Below are 20,571 nucleotides of genomic sequence, written 5' to 3' on the forward strand. Positions count from 1 at the left end.
TTTATTTTAAGAAGATGACTGCGCGCAGAAACCGGACGTGATGCTATAGAGGCGGATGTTGCGTCGATCAATTTTCCCGCGTTTTGGGTAGTTGAGGAAATAGTGGAGAGTTGCTGACACAAACAAGCGATCTCAGGTTACGACATCCAACCACTAACCACCATCAACACCAGCCCGCCGCTCGTGATCGCTCGCTGTGCTTTGAGTGAAGCGCTCTTCATCGCGACACCGTCGACATGCCGCCGAAGAAGCGCAGCAGCTGGTCCCCGCAGAAGAAAGAGCTCAAAGGGAACTTGAAGAGCGGATCTCCGGTCAGCAGCGAGAACGCGGTGCTGAGCCTCGAACGGTGAGCGTACACTCACTCTCAAATAAACCTCAACGACACTGTAATGAATGAATAGTACTGACAGTCTTTAGTTATAGATGATAGTGGGAGAGGAAGCCAGCGTCCAACTGTATGAATGAATAAGAGTTTGTCCTCTTAAGAAAAATCTGTTTCTAGTGTAGTTACTGTTAACAGTTATACATGACAGTTTCTAAACGTGTTCATGCTTCTATTTTTGATAGAAATTAGTTTTTCATAGTTTTGAATTACTTTGGTAATAACATGATAATTAGGACGCACCCAACATTTAACTGTGTTTACTATGGTATTATTACAGTAACCACCGTTAAGCTAAAGGTACTACAAAAAACTACTGTTGCTAGTGACGTTAATAAATCCGTTTATTGACCTACATTTGGCCACAATTTCTGTTTTCACTTTGAATAGAAAAGTAAAATAAATATTGTGTAAATATATTGAAAATATTTCATTCAGCATTTGTGTGTACATCTATTATATACATCCCATTTTTTTGGCTGCATCAAATTAAATTTACAAAAGTCATTTTATATACATATTAAATGCAAGTAAAGTGTCTAATGTTTCAAATAACTTTTGTGAAAAAATGTCAATGTGTTCCTTTATCATTCAGTGTAATAGATATGTTTGTGTAAAAATGAAACGACATACTTATTCTGACCTGTGTCTTATTAAAATATATAAAAGTAAAAATACGGCTCACATAGTACCCAAACAGCTGAAAAATGTTTGTGTATAATGTTGCGTGACCGTCAGCGCCAGTATGGCGACCACCCCACAATAGTGTCAGTCACCTCACAATGTGTTTATTCATGTCTGTCAACTGTGTTGTTTTACCAGACACAAGGACAAGGAGCCTGAGTTCGTGTCTCTCAGTGAGGAGCTTCAGGCCACCGATCCCATCTGTGATCATGCGTGGAGAATTTGGGAGAGGGAGATCAGGTCGATGGACAAGGCAAATGTATGCCTTCCTCTTATATCTGCACTATTAATCTAATATGTTCGTTTATGAATATGTGATAACACAAACGTGTGTTCTCCATGCTAGATGCCATATTCAAACAGACAGCAGTGGGGAGCTTGTCTGTTCATTGCAGGCATGGAGCTTGATGGCCTCAACCTCACCTTCACACAGTTCCTGAAAGTAGTTAGACTAAGGTATGTGTGGCAGATTAATAAATATCATGGAGAAGTCCTGGTTTTCTCGCTTTGGGTGAGCAGTTTGAGCTGTTGGAGTGTGGTTATGTCTTTAAAGTGTTAATAATGCATATACTATACTTTGTTGCTCTTCCTCTGCAGTGTGAAGCAGTTCATCAGTCTTGTGAGGAAGATGGATGTAAACGTGGACACAATAAGCCCTAAAGTGAACACTGCTTTGAAACGACTGGAGAACAAATACGATGTGACACTGGCTCTCTACCAAAGATTTGTGAAGTAAGTGTTATACAGTTTTGCTTTAGATTTGTAGTAGTGATGTCTTATAATGAAAATATGGTTAATTTAGCAGTGTTTTGGGGCCCGTTTCAATAAGGAGGTTCAACCAACTCTGAGTTTAAACTTGAACTCTGAGTTGACTTACTCTGAGATGGGTTACAGAACAGCTGAACTGAGTTAGTTTACTCAACTCTAAGTAGGTTGACTCTGAGTTAAGCGCGTGCACCACAACTATGAAAAGTCACGATCAGCAGAGCGCCGAAATTACGATTCACTATGGCAACAGCTCCCGCCAAAAAGACGTCAGCACGCGTATCCGTCAGTGCGTAGCTTTAATTCTTAATAACTGTCAATAACTTAATAACTGTCATAATATGAGAGGTGAAAACTGTAAATTATTGAACTAATATTCATTTTAATAGTATCCCATGGCCACAAAAAAAAAAAGACAGAAACAAGAATGTGGCAGCAGCTAAAAAAGAAAGTATAAAAACACAATTCAGTCCAGGTAAAGCTTTAAACATGAAAGGTTCATGGGTGTGGGCTAAATGACTTTACAGACATTTAACATTAAATATCATTCAATGTCTATTTCAATGCGCTGCAGCTTTTTCCACATAGTCTAAAACACTCTTTTCACATAATTAAATATTCTCTAATCCAACCTTTTAATTGTACGTTTTTCTTAATTAGAGTAATAAAATTAACTACTGACTTGTCGACAACAAGAAGGCAGAGGGAGAACCTGCACCACTGACAGATGAAGAGGAGATTGTCGAGTATTGAAAGATTTCTAAAATCCAAAAGTAAAAAGAATAACTTTTGCTTTTGTATTAGGAAATAAAGATGACCAAAAACAAATTGTGAATAATTTGTTTATTTAACAGCTGTGGTGGTGGTCATGGCTCGTGCTACCCCTCCATCTGGCATCCATAAAGTTTCATTTTCATAAGGTGTGATGGAGGGGATATGCTTGTCATCAATGCATCCAACCACACTGGAAATCCTGAAGGAAATTCTGATTATTTCGGGTTACTTCCACAGGTCACAGAAGGATGTTATCAAGTGAACGTCATTTATCAGATTAGCCTCATTTAAACCCATTTTTACCACACTGACCTACAGTCCTGTGAAACCCCTCTTTGACAGATTTGTGCCCAGGAAAAAATTCCTTAAAATCTGCATACAGGACTTATAATGTGCTCTGCATCTCTGATGTTTTAAAGTGCATTTTTCTTATTTTGCAAGTTATCTTCCAATGGGGTAAGAAATTAAAAATATTCTTGTTTCCGTTTACATTAAGCTTATTTTTCTTACCCTATGGCTGACAATTTTACTTGTTTTATGTAAAATGCTCTTAAAAGGAAAATCCCACAGGAAACGAGACTAAATGTAGACCATTTTTCATATATAAAATGCATATTAAGAATTTTTAGATATTTGTACTTGAAATAAGACAAAAATACTCCGTAAGAAAAGCAATTTTGCAGCGTGAATGAATGAAAAAGGTATTTAAACTTCGCTAACACCATAAAAAGGGTGAGGAGACTGAAATAAACTCTGGGTTTACCAAAGAAAACCTGCTCCTGACCAGGTTAGGTTCACAGAGTAAGTTACCTCTCTTTCAGAAACGGGCTTGACTTGCCCTGCTTTCCCGGGTTTGACAAACCTCCCATTTTGAAACGGAAAACCCAGAGTTTCCCTGATTTCGGGGTTAACATACTCAGAGTTTTCACTTAACCTCCTTTCTGAAACGGGCCCCAGATCTACTGACAACTGTCAATAAATTAAAAAAATAAATAAACAGTAAAAAATTTTACATTTGTAAAATTCTTTTCAGTTTTAATATACTTTAAAATAAAAAAAGCAGTCTTGCGATGTCTGTAAAAAGTTGATTTTGTGGTAAAACCAGTTCTTGCATTGTATTATTCAGTCTTTTATTGCATGTGCGGTTTGTTTGGGTTTCATTCGGGGACGTGTGTAAAGTCTGATGGCTTTGTGTTGCACTTTTATCATATACAAGCGTGCCAGGTCCACAAACTCTTCCTCTGCATATAATGTGAGTTTTGGTTGCTTACCAGTGTGTGTTATCTCACTAGATATAAACAACACAGGAGAATACATCAGCGTATTTCTGAATATGTGATTTGTTGTACGTTGCTATTTCAAAATAAAAGTTCAGTCCCTTGCTCTGAGTTTGCACATGGCCGAATATAAATTTTTCGGGGGATTTAAACATCATTGAATCACGTTATAAAGTGAAGCATCGCCAGGCCGTTGGCGCCCTCTGCAAGTATTTGTTATAATACATAATGTACTTAAGTAGGTGTCGTTCAATAAAACCATGCGATTACTTTGTTTTGATACTTTATTTGAACCAATTATTATTGTCTCATTGTTAGTTTAATATATATAAATGTAGTCAATATAAAGCCAGTTTTTCACTTAGGTCTATTTTTATTGCTAAAAAATATCAGATTACTCAATTGTCAAAATCAGTAGATTACTTGATTGCCAAGATAATCGTTAGTTACGGCTCTATATTAGTTAAATATTTCAGAATGCAACTACATTGTTTTGCTTGTTGTGATAAAAAAACTAATATTTTGTCATTGAAAACTTCTAAAAAAAAATAGTATTAAAATATTATCTCGTTCTAGTGAACCAAGTATCTGTATTTTGTCTCATCTCGTGAGCTAAGTGTATTGTTACACCCCTAGTGTATCCTTTCAAGTTGCCACAGCCACTGCATGTGCTGCACTTTATTTGTAACCTACCATTTTGTTTTAGTTTATTTATTAGAATTCGAAAGATAATAACGATATTGTGATCTCTGATTTTCGTCCTTGAAAACTAAAAATAGTTGTGCATAAAGTCCTTAAGTCCTGGAATTTAATTTTGCAGTTTCTGTACGAACCCTGTTGAATTGTGGATTTAATTGACTATAGTGAGGACCAGTGGGGATTTCTTTAAGACTGCAAGGGAAGCTCGGCTTCCCCTGTAATGTCAAAAAATTAATGGTCAAATATGTACTATTGTGTTAACATTTTATTGATTAAAAAGGACTAAAAAAGACGAGTTCGTTCAGAATCAGCTACATATAGCAGGTGACTCGATTTCCTTCTCGTATATTCCCGTAGCATCAGTGTATTTGCCTGTTGAAGCCCAGCGCCCGTTGACTTCAATGGGGCTGCTTTGAAAAGTTTTTTTCAGTGCTTCGAAACTAGACGCTCATTGGATAAATGCTGCGATTATGTCCCGCCCCCGGACGCTCAGCGTCTCTGGGGGTGAATGGAGGAGTGGGCGGGGCTGGACTCCGGGCTTCTGCGTGATGATTGGAGGGTCTGTCGAAAGACTGCATCTCCTTTTGATTGACAGCGATTGTGTCCTATAAGAAGTCATTGAAGCTATTCGAGCTCAGTCCCATAGCAGATTTTTGCAAGTGTAGTCGAAAGACAAACTGCTGCAACCTATTTCTTGGTATTTGCTTGGCGAAATTTCCAGTTTTCATCATAACAGGAGAAAGCTGTGTGATTACTTGGTGTTCCTTAATCCACCGGTGCGGGCTGTGTCGTTTTTTCTTTGACGCGAAACTAACTAAAATACTCCACGAGTTTTGATGCTGTTCTTCTGGACTTTCTATTCATAAAAAAAAGAAATATATTCTTAGCTCTTTTCAACAACAATACTAATAAGAATAATAATATTTTTTTAGCAGCAAATCAGAATAGAATGATTTCTGAAGGATCATATGACTGGAGTAATGATGCTAAAAAGTCAGCTTTGAAAGACAGTTTTGATTGTTCCTAATAAAATGTTTAACTGCACTCACAAGTGAATCTCAAGTTATTTTGTGTGATAGCTAAATATATTCTTAATAAACTACAAAAAAATAATATTATTTTGTCCTCATATTCTTTCTTGTAACTCTTCCTCTCAGTCACATACTTGACTAAATGGCTCATTATGAAGCTCATTGTGAAGCTCATTATGCAGGCCTGTCTTCTCAGGTGTGAATGTGAAGGTTGACGCCTTCTCGCATAGACCCTTTTTACTCAAAAAGTGTCTTAGGAAATTTAAATCAATTTATTGTTTTCTGTGAGCAAATAAACAAGATGATTTCACTTTATTTTGAAGCAAAAATGCTAGGCTACAAGATTCAGTTCTCAGAAGTCTTGTGAACAAATGTTCTGTATGTCTTTTATGGCCTTATTTTAGTGACTTCAACAATTTAGTTTTTCACTAACCACACATAAACGTTGCTTTCTCAAAAACAAAATCAAGTACATAAGTGCTGCTAACATAATATTGTAGCCCAGTTGTTGCTGTTTACAGTGTTATTAGACTTTAGCCATTTAGATTTTTATTAAGCAACTGAAAAAAGCACAAATGTCAGGGCATGTCAAAAAATCTCCAGGCCCCCAAAACACCCTCAGACCCCAGATGGTTAAAGACATGGAGCTGGACAGTGTTCTTTACAAACTGTTGTCATTAGTGGCAACAATTGGAGCTATATCTGCAGGTGTAGAAAGGAGCTTCTCCTGTTTAAAGCGGCTCAAGTCCTACACCCGTAACACAATGGGCCAAGGCCGTTTAAGCAGCCTAGCTCTGCTGGCCATTAAGAGGACACTGGTCAAGTCACTGGAAAAGACGCCTAGTTGGTACGACAGCGTCACAGAGCATTTTCATGAAAAGGAATGTAGGGCAGAATTTACGTATAAATAAATGGACAATTTGTATGATGTAGGCCGAAAATGAGCTTCCCCTCTGAAAGACCAGCAGCCGCCACTGGTGAGGACATGTTGACAATAGCAAGTTTTGTATAAACATTTAAATACAATGGCTTAAGGCCCATTAATGCCACAAATGAGAAGTGTAACAGTAATTATATTTGCATCCATGATAATGATAATGTTCTGTTTATTGTAAGCATGCATTGCCGTGATGAGACATGAAACACTTTGCATTTTTGACATATTAGGCAGATAAACCAAAGTGCATGTTTAAAATGTTATTTGCAAATAGTTAAAAATGATTAGGCTACCTACCAACTAGAATTAGACCTAGAATTTCTGTCACTATTCTATTTCTCTTTGCTTTGTAAAAACACTTGGTCCCCCCAGTGTTCAAGACATGGTTACAGCCTAGGTTTACAGGCTCATTACAGTAAAGGACTAAACAGTTACTAATCGGGTGATGTTTGGGCATGCCTCAGGGTGTGCTCGCCCTTCCCTCAGCAAGTCATTGCATTGCATCTCTTTTAAAGAATGCATGACTCATCTCACATCGCTCCTTGGGTGATGAAACCTGTTGTGAATTACTTTGTTAAAAGGGTTTTCTTTTTCGCCTACAATAATTGCTTGAGCTTCAGTATTGCATGATCTGCATTATAACTTGATTCACTTCTTAGTCCGTTTGAATAGTTAAAACCTTGAAACATTTCTACATGTCATTTGTAAACCTGAAGGTGGCAGCAGCTGTCTCAGCATAAGATAGATCCGCTTTGTGGGTTATTTGTGTTTGATTAAGTTTCAGTTGGCCCTAGTCCAGTCTGTTGTTCTGCAGTTACTGAGAAACCGTGCTTCATAGGTGGTGAACGGAAAGTCTAGTTATGTGGTCTGATTAAAGTCTGTGGTCAAGCTGCAGAGTAGTGCTTTGTTTTTATGTTTCGAGTGAATTGTGACAGCAGGCTCTGTGGTTATTTGTGGCACGCTCCTCACTGCATCAAAAAAAGTTTTCACGCTTATGTGTGTCTATAACAGTTGATGAAATCTTGTTTGGCATTATATGTGGCTTTCAGTGCATTTATGTAGTTTTTTTTGGTTGTGTGGTTATAATGTACAGTATGTGCTAATGATGCACCAAAATTAAAATAAAAAAACATAAATGCACTGAATGCCACAATGTCAAACAAGATTTCATCAACTGTTATAGACACACAAGTGTGAACTTTTTTTTTTTTTTGATTAAAACCCGGCTCACACTGTGCGATTTTGGCCACGATTTGTTCGTCTGAGACAAATTTTGAAAATCCTAAAAGATTCCTATAATCCTAGGCTAAAATCGGTTGTCTAGATCGCTGGTTTGACAATGTTCACCGACAGACGATTAATGGCCGTTGCGATCAATTTTTTCCTCCGATTAAATTCTGGCAGTGTCAGAAGATTTCAGACACTTTCCTGCAGTGTGACATCTCCTACGACGACCGATGAACCAAGAACCAATAGGAGCACTGAACTTGATGACGCAATTAGCGCGACAACTTCAAACCATTCATTATTTGTAAAAACAATATATGTACAAAGTAAAGTTTACTTAAAGTTTATTTATTAAGGGGCAGGATATTTAAACTTGAATAACAAAATTACCTCAAGTTCGCTCTGTAGAACTGGAAGTCCATAAAGTCCTCTTTTGCCCAGCCATGACTTGCTCCACACACGTCGTCTTTTTCGTTTTTTTTTTTTTTTTAACATCAAGGCATGTAATTAATAAAACTAACGCTACACGTTGCTGTTGTTTGCTAGCTACCATTATAGCGAGAGAACACGGGTCACGTATTGATGACGTAAAACTCCGGACAAGTCTTCTTGAGAACGTCCGTTTTTGTCGCGTCTTGACTGTCGTACAGTCTGACATTAAGACAACTGAGATCCTACAGTCATACAGTCGTACAGTGTGACAAGCAACAATCGCAAAAGACTATTAAAAATCGCACAGTGTGAGCCCGGTCTAAGAAATTAAACTGAAGGCTGAATAAATAAATGCACTTTAAAAAAATTAACAGGCATTATTGTTGTTAATTTTTTAAAAGTGCATTTATTTGTCTGCTTTCTCTTATGCTTTTATTTTTAAGTTAATAATATTTTAGTTAATAATACTTTAAAAAAATATATTATTTTAGCTATTAAGTATTGTTGTTATATACAGTTTTTATTAATACTATTAATATCTATTAATAATGCTGTTGTTGTTATTAATAATAATAATAATAATTGTATTTATTTAACGTTTTTGCCATTTTGGTGCACCTCTAGTGCATGCAGTCTGTATAAATCCCTTTCCAGATGTTCTTCAAGTGTGCTGAGACTAAAGTCTATCTTTAATTTCCCTCCAGGACTTGTGAAAAAATTTCTGCAGAGCCTGACAAAGCAAAGTGAGTTGAAATCCTGTTTCATTCTGTTGTTTGCCCACCTGTAGTTACCAAAATAAGATTCTAGAGTTGTTCCGTTAAAGACCAGTGATCTTACTGTCCCATGTATGTTTCCTTCAAGAAGAACAGAGCTTTGGGAAAGCAGTTGGACCATGTTCCTCTTGGCCAAGGGTGAGTCATTAAGGAAACATGTCTCATTCCATTGTTTGTCCATGTAAATAATAAGCCTTGTTTACAGTTTCTGCTTTTGTGAGTGGAGTTTTCTGGATTATATGCGTCATGGATAGAGTATCCTCATGGCCACATAGTCACTTCTTGTTTTTGTGTCATCTATCCTGTACAGGAACATTTCTGCAGATGGAGGATGACCTTGTGATAGCCTTCCAATTGCTGCTGTGTGTTCTGGAGTTCTTCACCAAGCGTTTCACTCCGTCTCTGCTTCAGTCACCCTATAGTGAGTGTTCCTCACATTCCTCTGCTCGGAGACTTTTTAAATGCCATTGAGTTAATAAGTGAAAATATTATGAATGACTCCCTAAGAAACTTCCTGAAACCAGCAAACAACCTTTTTTCTCACAAACTTTGGGCATTTACAAAATAATATCGTTATACTAAATGTATTTGCAGAACTTAGTACAGTAACAGAATCTTTTCAGTGTCATTTTGTGGAGTGAAATTTATGTGACTTGCATTTGTGACGCCACCTTAAAACAGCCTTAGTTACTTGGAATGGCAAGTGGTAAGTGCATTGCTTAAGGGAACAGTGATAGTAACTCAAGGATCAGTCTTTTTTGGCTTGCAACTACCCTGTTATCTCAGATTTTGAAGTTAACCACCCTTATTGTTGGTAAAATTGTTATTATTCCTTTATTTTCATTCCAGAGTCAGCAGTTAGTTTATCCACCTTGAGTCCTCCAACTAGGACATCTCGACGTAATCAGGGCAAAGCCAAAACCCGTCTTCCAGAGATGGACGTGCAGTTGCTGGAAACACTGTGCAAGGAGAGCGACTGCAGTGTGGATGAGGTTGGCACTCATTCAGATACAATCCCATGAGCCATTGCAAGCTTTCAAACACAGCTTGTGTACATAAAATAGATCTTAGTTGCATAATCATAATTAATAATCATAATTACATAATTGTGTTTGAAAAGTAGCTCGTCACATGCATGGAGTTTTTTCTTTTTTCTAACCAGAGGTCATGTTATATTCTTTTCTAGGTGAAAAACGTGTACCAGACCACTTTTTGTGCGTTCCTGGACTCGGTGGGTCTGTCAGGACTCCAAGGGCTTCCTCCTGTGAGTAATATGCAAAAAAAAAGAAACGAAAAAGCTACTTCTGCTTTTGAGAGCTATAGGGTTGTTAGATAACTAATCAAATCCCCATGAGGCACTTCCCACCTTGGACTATGAATTTGAACTTGCCTGTATTGTATTTTATAACTAGTTACATGTTGGACTATGTACACAGTTTTATGGACTCTCTGTTTGCATGGTGATAATTAGGAACGTTATTACAGGTTCAGCTATGATTATTAGTAACATCTATGAGAAAGACAAAGTACAATTTTCTTCCAAAGTCTGAATAAAAGTAATGCTTGTGACCACCTGTTTTGCTTTTATTATAGCTGGAAACACTTTCCAAGCAATATGAAGAGCTGTACCACAAAAACAAGGACTTTGATGCCAGGTTGTTCTTGGTTGATGATGAGACGCTTTCCTCCAGCAAAACAGAAGTGTGAGTGTGGTCAAATTAAACTTATGTTTTCATATAATTTTGCAGATACATATGTTTTTGCAATAAATGTCAATATTCCTCATAGGTCAAAGGTGGAAATGACTCCAAGAAAGAATCTGTCTGGAGATGATGTTGCAATTCCAGTTCCACAGACCCCAATCAGGTGCGACTTTGCTCCTTCAGTGCCCAGAACATGAAAGAATGAGCATTATCATTAATAAAAAGCACCAAATCAGCATATCGGAATGATTTCCTAAATCTTTGAAACCTTTTTTGAAGAAAAGCAGCTTGGGAATTTGCTCACTAGTCAGGGTCACTTGTGTGAATGGCATTATGTGCAGCCAGCAGTTTTGTAATGCTCTAAGCTTATGCCACATGATGGGATTCCCTCTGAGATCTGGTTTTGGTGTTTTCACGTGGCCCCCAAAGCTCTGATTTAGCCTTGGTTTTGCTTATTACTGGGAACACACAGTACTCTAATGGATATTCGACTAGAGAGCTTTTATAATTGCATATCAGTAATTGATTTTTTTGAAGGATGTATATGAGCAAAAGTACTACTTCTAACTGAGTTTGATGAAGTTCACTTTCCAGTAGCAAAGGTCTTCTTGAAAACATTTTACCATAATGGAAACTTGTCCAACCTTAAGTCCTGCAAGCACTTCTCTCTTTTCACTAATGTTCCATGTTTTGTTTCTCCAGGGCTGCAATGAACTCTATTCAGCAGCTCAGGGTTGATCTCACCTCAGCCAGTGACCAGCCCTCAAGCAATCTCCTAGTCTATTACAAGGTAATTCCTTTCAAAAAAATTATGTTTCCTAAACAGAAAAGCCAGATCTGTATTATACAGAAACAAAGTAATATATTATTTGGAATGTGTTTGTCAGAACTGCACTGTTGACCCATCCGAAGAGATCAGAAAGAGGGTTGAAGAGCTGGGTAAGGTCTTCATCAAGAGGTTTGCTCAGGCTGTGGGCCAGCACTGTGAGGGGCTGGGCAGAAAGGTACTGCCAAACATTTTTCTTATTACATTTATCGCCATCATGCTGTTAAGTTTGTAGATAAGTCTATTTAATTTGAATCATACAAGGCCTTTTTGTTTATGCTGCTGTAATAGTGGTAATTATTTCAGTGTTTGTGAATCCATAAATGACACCCTAGATTACAGTAACTAGTTAGTAGGATTTTTAATACTACTGTCTAGCAAGGATTCATTAAATTGTTCAAAAGTGACAGTAACATTAACAAAAGACTTCAAATAAATGGTTTTTTTTTTTTTTTTTACTTCATCAAAGAATCCTGCAAAAAAACATTATCTATGGTTTTCAGAAAATATTAAGCAGCACAACCGTTTCATAATACATTGATAATGGTGTGAAATGTTTCTTGAGCACCACTGCTGATTCTGTCATTTTCATTCATTTAAAAAAAAAAATATTAACATAGAAAACGGTTGTTTTAAATTGTAATAATATTAAACAATATTATTGAATTTATGATCAAAGAAATGCAGCCTTGGTGAGACTTAACAAAATATCTTGATAATATTTTATCAAAAAGAAAAAAAAATAACCCCAAAATTTTGAATGGTTATGTAGCTTTTGTACAACAAAGGAAGAAACTTTTTTTGTGTGTATTTTCAGCGGTTTAATCTTGGTGCCCAGCTCTACTACAAAGTAATGGAGTCCATGCTTAAATCGGTAAGCCTTAAAACTTTTAAACATCTTATTAGCCATACTTTTTTCTGTTGGTCACATTTGTGCTGTTTTTAGGAGGAGAAGAGATTATCTGTCCAAAACTTCAGGTAATAACAATATGAACAACATCATCTCAGATCATTAACCATCATTTATCAGATCATTACAGCCATAAACGTGATTTTTGTTATGAAATATACACTGACAATTAATCATGTTACTTCCTTTTTCAGTAAACTTCTCAACAATGCCACATTCCATACCTCATTGCTTGCATGTGCCCTGGAAGTTGTAATGGCAACCTATGTCGGTAAGTCGTTTTTAGTGTTCTTGCCATTCACACTTTTACAACAACTCTGTGTTATCCAAAGCCTTTTTTAGCTTCAGTTTATAGATTGCATCTTAAATCTTGTATACATTAGCCCCACATGTTGCTTCCTTTTCCAGGGAACTCCTTAAAGAGTGGAAGTTTTGGCTGCAGCTCAGGGGCCAGCGATTCTGTAGAAACTGATCTGTGCTTCCCCTGGATCTTGGACGTCTTCCAGCTGCCTGCTTTCGACTTCTACAAGGTGATAGAGAGCTTCATTAAAGCCGAGCCCACCCTGAAACACGACATGATGAAGCACCTGGAGCAGTGCGAACACATTATCATGGAGAGTCTCGCTTGGAAAGCGGTGAGTAACTGTCCACTGCCATTTACGTGGATTGTTTCCTTCATTCAGTCTCTAAAGCATCTGTTTAGCAAGCTTTCGGTTTAGTTTAGTTACTCTGCAACATGGCAGAGTGATCCTTTAAATGTGACGCATATGAAAAACAACCCTTTTATTTTAATTTTTTTTGTGATCCTTTCTCTGCGCACTTGTGAAAATGAGATGCTCAGATTTTGCTCCTCCCGTGACACAGAAAGTGGATCTTATTATAATATTACCACCCCTTAATCTGCAAGCTTCCACCCACAGCGCTGCCACTGTGTTTTCGCAAGCGACAACGGTTTACCAGTTCTATTGCCATGCCGAAAGTTCGAGCAAAGCATGCTAACCGTTCTGTCTTGGGCTGCACCGACAAGCACGGAACATTATTTAGAGTCCCAATCTCAAAGGAGACAAGACAGCAGTGGATTTATTGATTTGTTTACTGTATATTATGCTGCTGCCACACAGATCTAATATAAACATACGATTTCTTTCCCAGCTGTTTACCTTCACAAATATAACCGACAGTGTTTTTGTAACTTGTGTTTTTAACAAACTTGTGTGCATTTGACAGTTTAAGCGCAATAAGACATGAAAGAAATCTTAGTTTAGTACTCACATGCTGTGTGACAGCCGCTTTCTGTGCGCACGCTTCGGATTTTTGCGCTCAGAAAACTGTATATCAAAAGTTTAAATTGATGTGGTTTAAAACGCATAATTTTAGCACGATAGATATGATAATCAAAAACAAACATTTGTTTTTTAGCAGAATATATATGGTACAAGCAATAAAGGCACAGCCCTATTCTGGAAAAAGGGGGTGGGGAACAGCAGCTCATTTGCATTTAAAGAGACGTGCACCAAAAACAACGTGTTTCTGCTTCCACTTCAAATAGGCATTTTCAACATGATGTAATAAATGATCTGTGGGGGATTTTGAGCTGAAACTTCAGACACATTCTGGGGACACCTGAGACTTATTGCATCTTGAAAAAGGGGCATAACAGGTCTCCTTTTAAATGAAGTTTAAAACTTTTCATGCTCCATTACATCCATTTCTAGTTAAAATCTGTTCCTGAGCAAACACCTCAGTGGCTAGCACTTCCTCTGCTGCCGGTCGGCTCTTTGTGAACCAAACTACTGGAAAAGTAGTAAATAAGGGGATTTAGGCAGCAATTAGTGCTGGCCAGTGAGAGCACTACGGGATGAATCGCTTTTGTGATTTGAGCCAGGCTGCAGCTGTGCACAAGGCCCACCTGTGTAAGAGTGTAACCTAGGAGATTGAGGTGATAAGGGGTAAAGCAGAGAAAAAAGACCACCAGGACCCAGTAGATGACGGTGAGTGTGCGTCGGTGCCGAATCTTCCTGCGGTGCGGCAGCCTGCGGAGCACACGGAGAATGCTGCAGTAGCTGAACAGCAGGAACAATGCAGGCAACAGGTAGGCGATTTGCACCAAGCCGAGAGCAGCTAGTATTATATTACGGTGGCGTTTGGAAGTTGGATCCAAGAGGCATGGCTTGTGCCATCGGGATGCCACCGAATGCAGAAAGGGCAGAGTTAGGCTGAGTGCCAGAACCAAGCACCAGATCCCAACGCTGAGCATGCAGGCGGTGCGAACCTTCCTCAGATGTTGATGTAGAGGGTGAACCACAGCAAAATAGCGGTCTACTCCAATGCAAACCAGGAAGAATATTCCTCCATATAGGCTGATATACTTCAACGTGAAGGTCAGCTGACAGAAAGCACCTCCTGGAGACCAGTCGTTGGTGAGGTTGGAGGTAGTGACGGCTTTGTTGTGGTAATAATAGATGCGCAGAGGGAGGGAGATCACGAAAAAGATATCCGCAGCGGCCAGATTGGCCATGTAGACAGCCGTGCTGGTGAATGTCCGAGGCATGTGGCAAAAACGCCGCAGTGCTGTGGCATTGCTGACTACGCCGAATATGAAGATCACGCTGTAGGAGATCTTGTAGTAGGTGAAGCGGTAGCTGGTGTCCACGGTGCAGTTGGCTTGAATAGATATGTACGTTTTATTATGTAGATCCATGATCACTTTCAGCTTGGCCGGCCTTGGTTTGCATCAGTCAAAACCTGCTTCTTGCAGTCCAGAACCAAATGAGTAACCTGTCTTTGGCAAGAGGGAAAACAGCTGTATGGTTATACCGATACTAACATTTTGAACTATAATATAATAAAAGGTATAGGGCACCATGGTGTTAGACTTTTTTTCATTTGATTATAATCCAGAAGCCACCTCTTCATTAGGGCTGTGCAATTAATCGCATGCCACTGTCATGCGCATCTCGTCAGTAAAGCCTGTTCCGTAGCAGTAAATTTCAGATGGAGTGGCATTTACTACCCAGAGCCGTAGTTCGCTGACAAGCTAGGCAATATAGGCTGTCCAAATTCAGGGTCTGCATCCTTCGGAGTACTCATTTGAAGGATGTTACGTCACAGCGCCGCGACGAAGGCTGTCCAAATTCGTAGGATCCTTCAAATGCGGCCCACAAATACGTCCTCCTTTTCCCCGAATTGGAAGGATGGGTGTGGTGGATCCTTTCCCGTCCTACCTATCCCATAATTCTTTTCAGCAGAGCGTAATGGCGGACGAAGCGAGCGGTAGCGGAGTGGGAGAGGAGTTTCTCTGACAAAACAAGCTAAAGTTTATGCTTCGGCTCAATGAATTTGTAGGAGAAATTAGTAGAATACTTAAAAACAAATAAAAATAGGCTATAATGGCTTACCTGGATGTGACTGTCTTGTCTGATATAAAAAACTCTCCGACAACGAGCAAAGAAAGTATTTATTTAATTGCTTTATTTCTTCCAAAAGAATTAAAATGAGGAGAATAACTCTTTGTTTGTCCATTTTCCCGCTTCTTGCTTGGCGCTGTCACGGTTGCTAGGCGACAGGATATGAGCAACGGGTAAGGGAGGGAACTGAAAGAAGGGTAGGCTGTCCAAATTCACAAACACCGACTTCCGGGTTTTGCGGACGTCGGAGGATCCCTCCTCCTTCAACCGGGTAGGAAGGATCCTAAGGAGGATGCAGACCCTGAATTTGGACACAGCCATAGTGTTCGTTATCGCAGGTGATTCAATTGTGTAGTAAATGCCACTCCATCTGAAAGCAGGTGATGGCAATTTACTGCTAATCACGGAACAGGCTTTACTGACGAGATGCACATGACAGTCACATGCGATTAATTGCACAGCCCTACTCTTCATATAGCCACCTCAAAGCGTAGAAGGAAATTTACAAAGTTACAACTTCCTCTTCATATAAAGCGAACCACCTGCTCTCACCTGGTCATAATCAGCCTGGGTGGCTGTGTCTATATGACCTAGGTTTATGAAACGGATATTTAAAGTGATTGAATTATGACAGAGGACTTCATTTAGAAAGCAGACGTTGCTGCCAGTAAAGGACCTTAGAATTTCATTAATGTTAAACTGCCTGTTATTTACGCACATTGTAAATGTGCACATTTAAACTTGTCTTATGTATGTTAAATTGATTGAATGGAACAAATTAATTTTGTCTGCTATATTAAAGAATATTTTCAGAAATGTTTGGTTTAACCTTAGTATTAAAAACATGGAAAAAAACATTGTGTTGATAACGTTTTAATTTTTCTCTAACTTTGTTCAAAATCTGAGTAGATTATATAATTATAATTAAAATATACTGTTTATGTTAAATGCTATGTATTAATAGAAATGTGCATAATGTGGTAGTTTCGGTTAGAAAATGTTTTTTGTAACTAGACCCAGGGCTCGACAGTGCGAGCATTTCACTCGCATTTGCGACTAAAAATAGATGTGTGCGAACTGGAAAATGTATTTAGGAGCACAAGTGCGAATACAAAAAAAAATACAAAACAGCCTAACTTATACAGTAGCCTATAACAAACATATTAATTTATTCTGTTTATTTATGGAAAAATTGCGATGCAGCCTCATATGATTACTTTAGAACTTTAAAAAGGCAACGGTTTAATTTAAATGAGCACAGATGAGAAGAAAAGCGGAGCGAGTTAAAGTGAAGACGCGCTGAATGACGCACATTCGCCACTAGAGGGCGCTGCCGCTGCCGTTACCCCGGTAACCCAGTAAATAAATCAGCTGCGCTACTTTCCTAAAACTGTGTAAATAATGTTTCACACTCAGTCATTTAGATATTTATATTCGCTTTAGTCTTCACAATAGCCTCAAATAATTCTTACTTAAAGACTTAATGAGCTATTTATTTTCAAACATTTTTTCTAGCCTAAAACATGGCCCATCCACTGATCTATAATAGAGAGCAGTGGGCCTATCTATATATCAACGACTGATTCGTTATTATTGTTCAGTAACACAAGTTCCATTAGTTAACATGAAAAAAACAATGACTGCATTTATTAATAATGCTATCTTAATTGCAACTTAATACATTATAAAATCAAAAGTTGTCTTAATATAATTCAATGGAGCTAACATTAACTAACATAGTTGTATTTTTTATTAATCAACATTAACAAAGAATATTAACTACTGCAACAATTAGCTATTGCACATTTTTAGTTAATGTTAACCTGCTTTAACTAATGTTAACAAATGGGACCTACCTATTGTTCTTTCGTTCATTTGAACAATCTTTTGCACTAATCTTGAAACACTCGTTTACTTTATATTTTTATGTATTTTTTATAAAAGTCTTTTAGTAAATTATCTTTAATAAAGTTATTTAACATGTTAGGAGGACAACACTTTTTTCACTTAGAAATTATATATTGTGATTTAAAAACAAAAACATATACCGTGACAAAAGCTTCAATGATTATTGTGAAAATTTTATACCGACAGTTTAATAGGATTATAACTAATTACATAATTAGCCTATTAAATAGTGTCTGAAGTAAAATTATTTAAAAACCTTGTGTACTTTCTGTATTCTGATAAATTAAACAATTGTGCTTGTAAATGTCTCTTTGTATCCCCTTATTAAGCTAAAACACCTAATTTGAAAAATTTGCATTGCGCCCCTAAATTTTTTTAATGCGCTCCTAAATTTTTTGATTTAGGAGCACATGTGCTCCTTGGGGAAAAGGTAAGCGTCAAGCCCTGACTAGACCGAGTCTGTATATAGGATAAATAAACTTTAACAAAATCATAGAGCAGCCTTGTCTTGATGGGAAAATTGTAGATAGCATTTCTTAATTGTAGATTAAGCGATAAAGAGGAATAAACTCACCGTTTTGCTTTATCTCATCCATCTTTGTCTAAATCTTCACTCCGATCTCTCTTGGTTAGCTGAACATGCTCTGTTCACTCTCAAGCTTGAGTGAAGGTGACTTTAACAGATATTAAGTCTCATATATATATATATATAGTCACACTAAATCAATAAACTTGTGTGTGTGTGTATGCATGTGCCATATAACTGTAATAATAGGGGAGTGGATTTATTATTAATATAGTAGTTCAGCTCTGGATACAGATGAAATATACTTAAAATAGTAAGCAAAAAAATGCATATAAAGCTGGAACCTTTTGTTAATCGTACTGTTTCAATTTTAAAACGTTATTTGCTTTCTTCACATGTAGGCCTACAAGTCAAACAGAATATATGTAGACTTTATTTACTGCAAATTGAAATTAATATTTTACTTCTATTACTTAATTTTTGTTCTTGGAACATTGGAACATTTCATAAAAATTGTTGATTTACAATACTTAAATAAGGTCAGTTGACAGAAAAATGCCACTGGATTTTATATTTTACTTTGATCTTGTACAACCTTTTTTGGTTTTCTGTGGTATCTTGTACATTGCTGTTGCAAATTCTGCTGATTTCTCACAAAGATGATAACGTAGATGAGTTTTTGCCAAAATAGCAAAATGACTTGTGAGCATCACTAAAAAGCATTAGTAAAAATGTTCAACTACAAAACTGATTTAGTAATGTTTACGTTATATGCCATCATTTTCTAGCAAAATGAATCTATGAAGTGACATAGCTATTTAATTTGCAGCTTGCTGAAAATTTTCAAAACTTTTTTTTTTACTGTATTCTTGGCCCCTTTAGTAACTTGCTTTCACTTGTCTGTCTCAGTCCAAGGATGTGTTGTGCGGTCTAGCTGGATTTGTCCAGGACAGTGTATGTTTTGGCCTGTTTAAATGTTAAGCTCTACATAGGAAGTATTAGTTGGTCTATGCATGTCCAAAAAACTCATCTGATTCAGTGAACGATTTCCAGAATCTTGACGGATCATCATAAACTTTCACAGGCAGTATCAGATTAAAAGACTGTTTTATCTTCTTATGTTTATTTAAGTTAAGGACCTGTTATTGATGGAGTACCCTGACACATTATAGATCTACACACTAGGGGTCGACCGATTATCGGCCTGGCCGATTATTGGCACCGATATTAAGCATTTTTATGATAATCGGTATCGGTCATTTTCAAAACCGTTGTGCCGGTAAAATTATTTAATTTTGAAACGCGCTATTTGGCTCTGATGCAGCCTGTCGGAACTCACCACTCTGTGGCCTAGAGCAGTCTCCGCCCACCACGCATCTGATTTGTTGAGAGTCAGGAGTCCGACCAATCAACGTGGAAGACTAAAAGCACTCTCACACCGAAAGCGCTTGCTAACTGGTGCTGCTTCATCACGCATCAGTTATCTCTCAAAGGCAGCAGCAGACGTTGCACAAGTTGCAATAAATTACAATCCACTACACTGAAGTTGTAAAAACCTCAATATTATCTATTTATGGTTTCCGAGATGGGGGAAACGCAGGGGGAATCGCGGAATCCAGTCATATGGAATTTACTGTATAACGCGGAGTCACGGAATTAGTCAAAGTTTGGATGAATTAATCAAAAGTAGGTCAGTACACTTAAATCGACTCACAATATGGACTATCTGTAAACATTAAGCTGCAAAAAGACTATTTGAATATGAATTCTGCATGTTCGGCGTGTCTCTGTATATGTGAATGGCACAGACGCGCGGTTTTGACACACACACACACTGAAGTGCGCGACCCTCGCGGTGTTTTCTGCATCTGCCATGTCACTAAATGAGGACATAAATATATGAACATCATCCCCAGAACTGCTCTGAGAGTTACTTCATGAGCATTTGACTTTTTCGTTTGAGTAAAACGATCGTCATATCATAAATAGGCTACAGAAACTTAAGAAGTCCTCATGGCAACCCGTCAAAATAAAAGTTCGGTTTATTTACTAATACTACTACAATTATTACAACTTTTGTTTAAAAGAACAATCACACAATACGCTATTTCTTCCATGTTTTAATTTTAATACTAAACCCATTTGTTTGCCACATTTGAGTTTAACTCTCATTTGATTAAAAGATAAATTAAATTAATGTTGTATGCCTTCATTTGCACTGCACTGTAAATGAAAACTAATGGAAATTACTGTCACATAGGCCAAGATTAAGATACTGTCACATAGGCCAAGATTATGATGACGGAAATT

General features: G+C 37.6%; 2 protein-coding genes across 3 annotated transcripts in view; one reads left to right on the top strand and one right to left on the bottom strand.

Moving 5' to 3' along the window:
- The first annotated feature begins 47 nt into the window (after positions 1-47).
- rb1 (retinoblastoma 1) overlaps positions 48-20,571 on the top strand; it is a 39,508-nt gene continuing 18,984 nt past the window's right edge. The window contains exons 1-17 of one of the 2 annotated variants that reach the window (XM_079405396.1): positions 48-346; positions 1,205-1,325; positions 1,413-1,522; positions 1,664-1,798; positions 8,913-8,951; positions 9,070-9,119; positions 9,292-9,402; positions 9,831-9,973; positions 10,168-10,245; positions 10,575-10,684; positions 10,770-10,847; positions 11,387-11,474; positions 11,572-11,688; positions 12,328-12,384; positions 12,457-12,488; positions 12,615-12,691; positions 12,829-13,055. In XM_079405396.1, the coding sequence (XP_079261522.1) occupies positions 237-346; positions 1,205-1,325; positions 1,413-1,522; positions 1,664-1,798; positions 8,913-8,951; positions 9,070-9,119; positions 9,292-9,402; positions 9,831-9,973; positions 10,168-10,245; positions 10,575-10,684; positions 10,770-10,847; positions 11,387-11,474; positions 11,572-11,688; positions 12,328-12,384; positions 12,457-12,488; positions 12,615-12,691; positions 12,829-13,055 (1,683 nt within the window). In that variant the 5' untranslated portion in view covers positions 48-236. The remainder of the gene's footprint in view (positions 347-1,204; positions 1,326-1,412; positions 1,523-1,663; positions 1,799-8,912; positions 8,952-9,069; positions 9,120-9,291; positions 9,403-9,830; positions 9,974-10,167; positions 10,246-10,574; positions 10,685-10,769; positions 10,848-11,386; positions 11,475-11,571; positions 11,689-12,327; positions 12,385-12,456; positions 12,489-12,614; positions 12,692-12,828; positions 13,056-20,571) is intronic. The other variant, XM_079405397.1, reaches the window with a different exon arrangement.
- On the bottom strand, positions 14,162-15,121 carry LOC306862239 (lysophosphatidic acid receptor 6; the record flags this gene model as incomplete). The annotated part of the gene is made up of 1 exon (XM_079404986.1): positions 14,162-15,121. The coding sequence occupies one exon, from the start codon at positions 15,119-15,121 to the stop codon at positions 14,162-14,164; it is 960 nt and encodes a 319-aa protein (XP_079261112.1).

This window comes from Barbus barbus (genome assembly GCF_936440315.1).
Source record: "Barbus barbus genome assembly, chromosome: 43".
NCBI classification, from domain to species: Eukaryota; Metazoa; Chordata; class Actinopteri; order Cypriniformes; family Cyprinidae; genus Barbus; species Barbus barbus.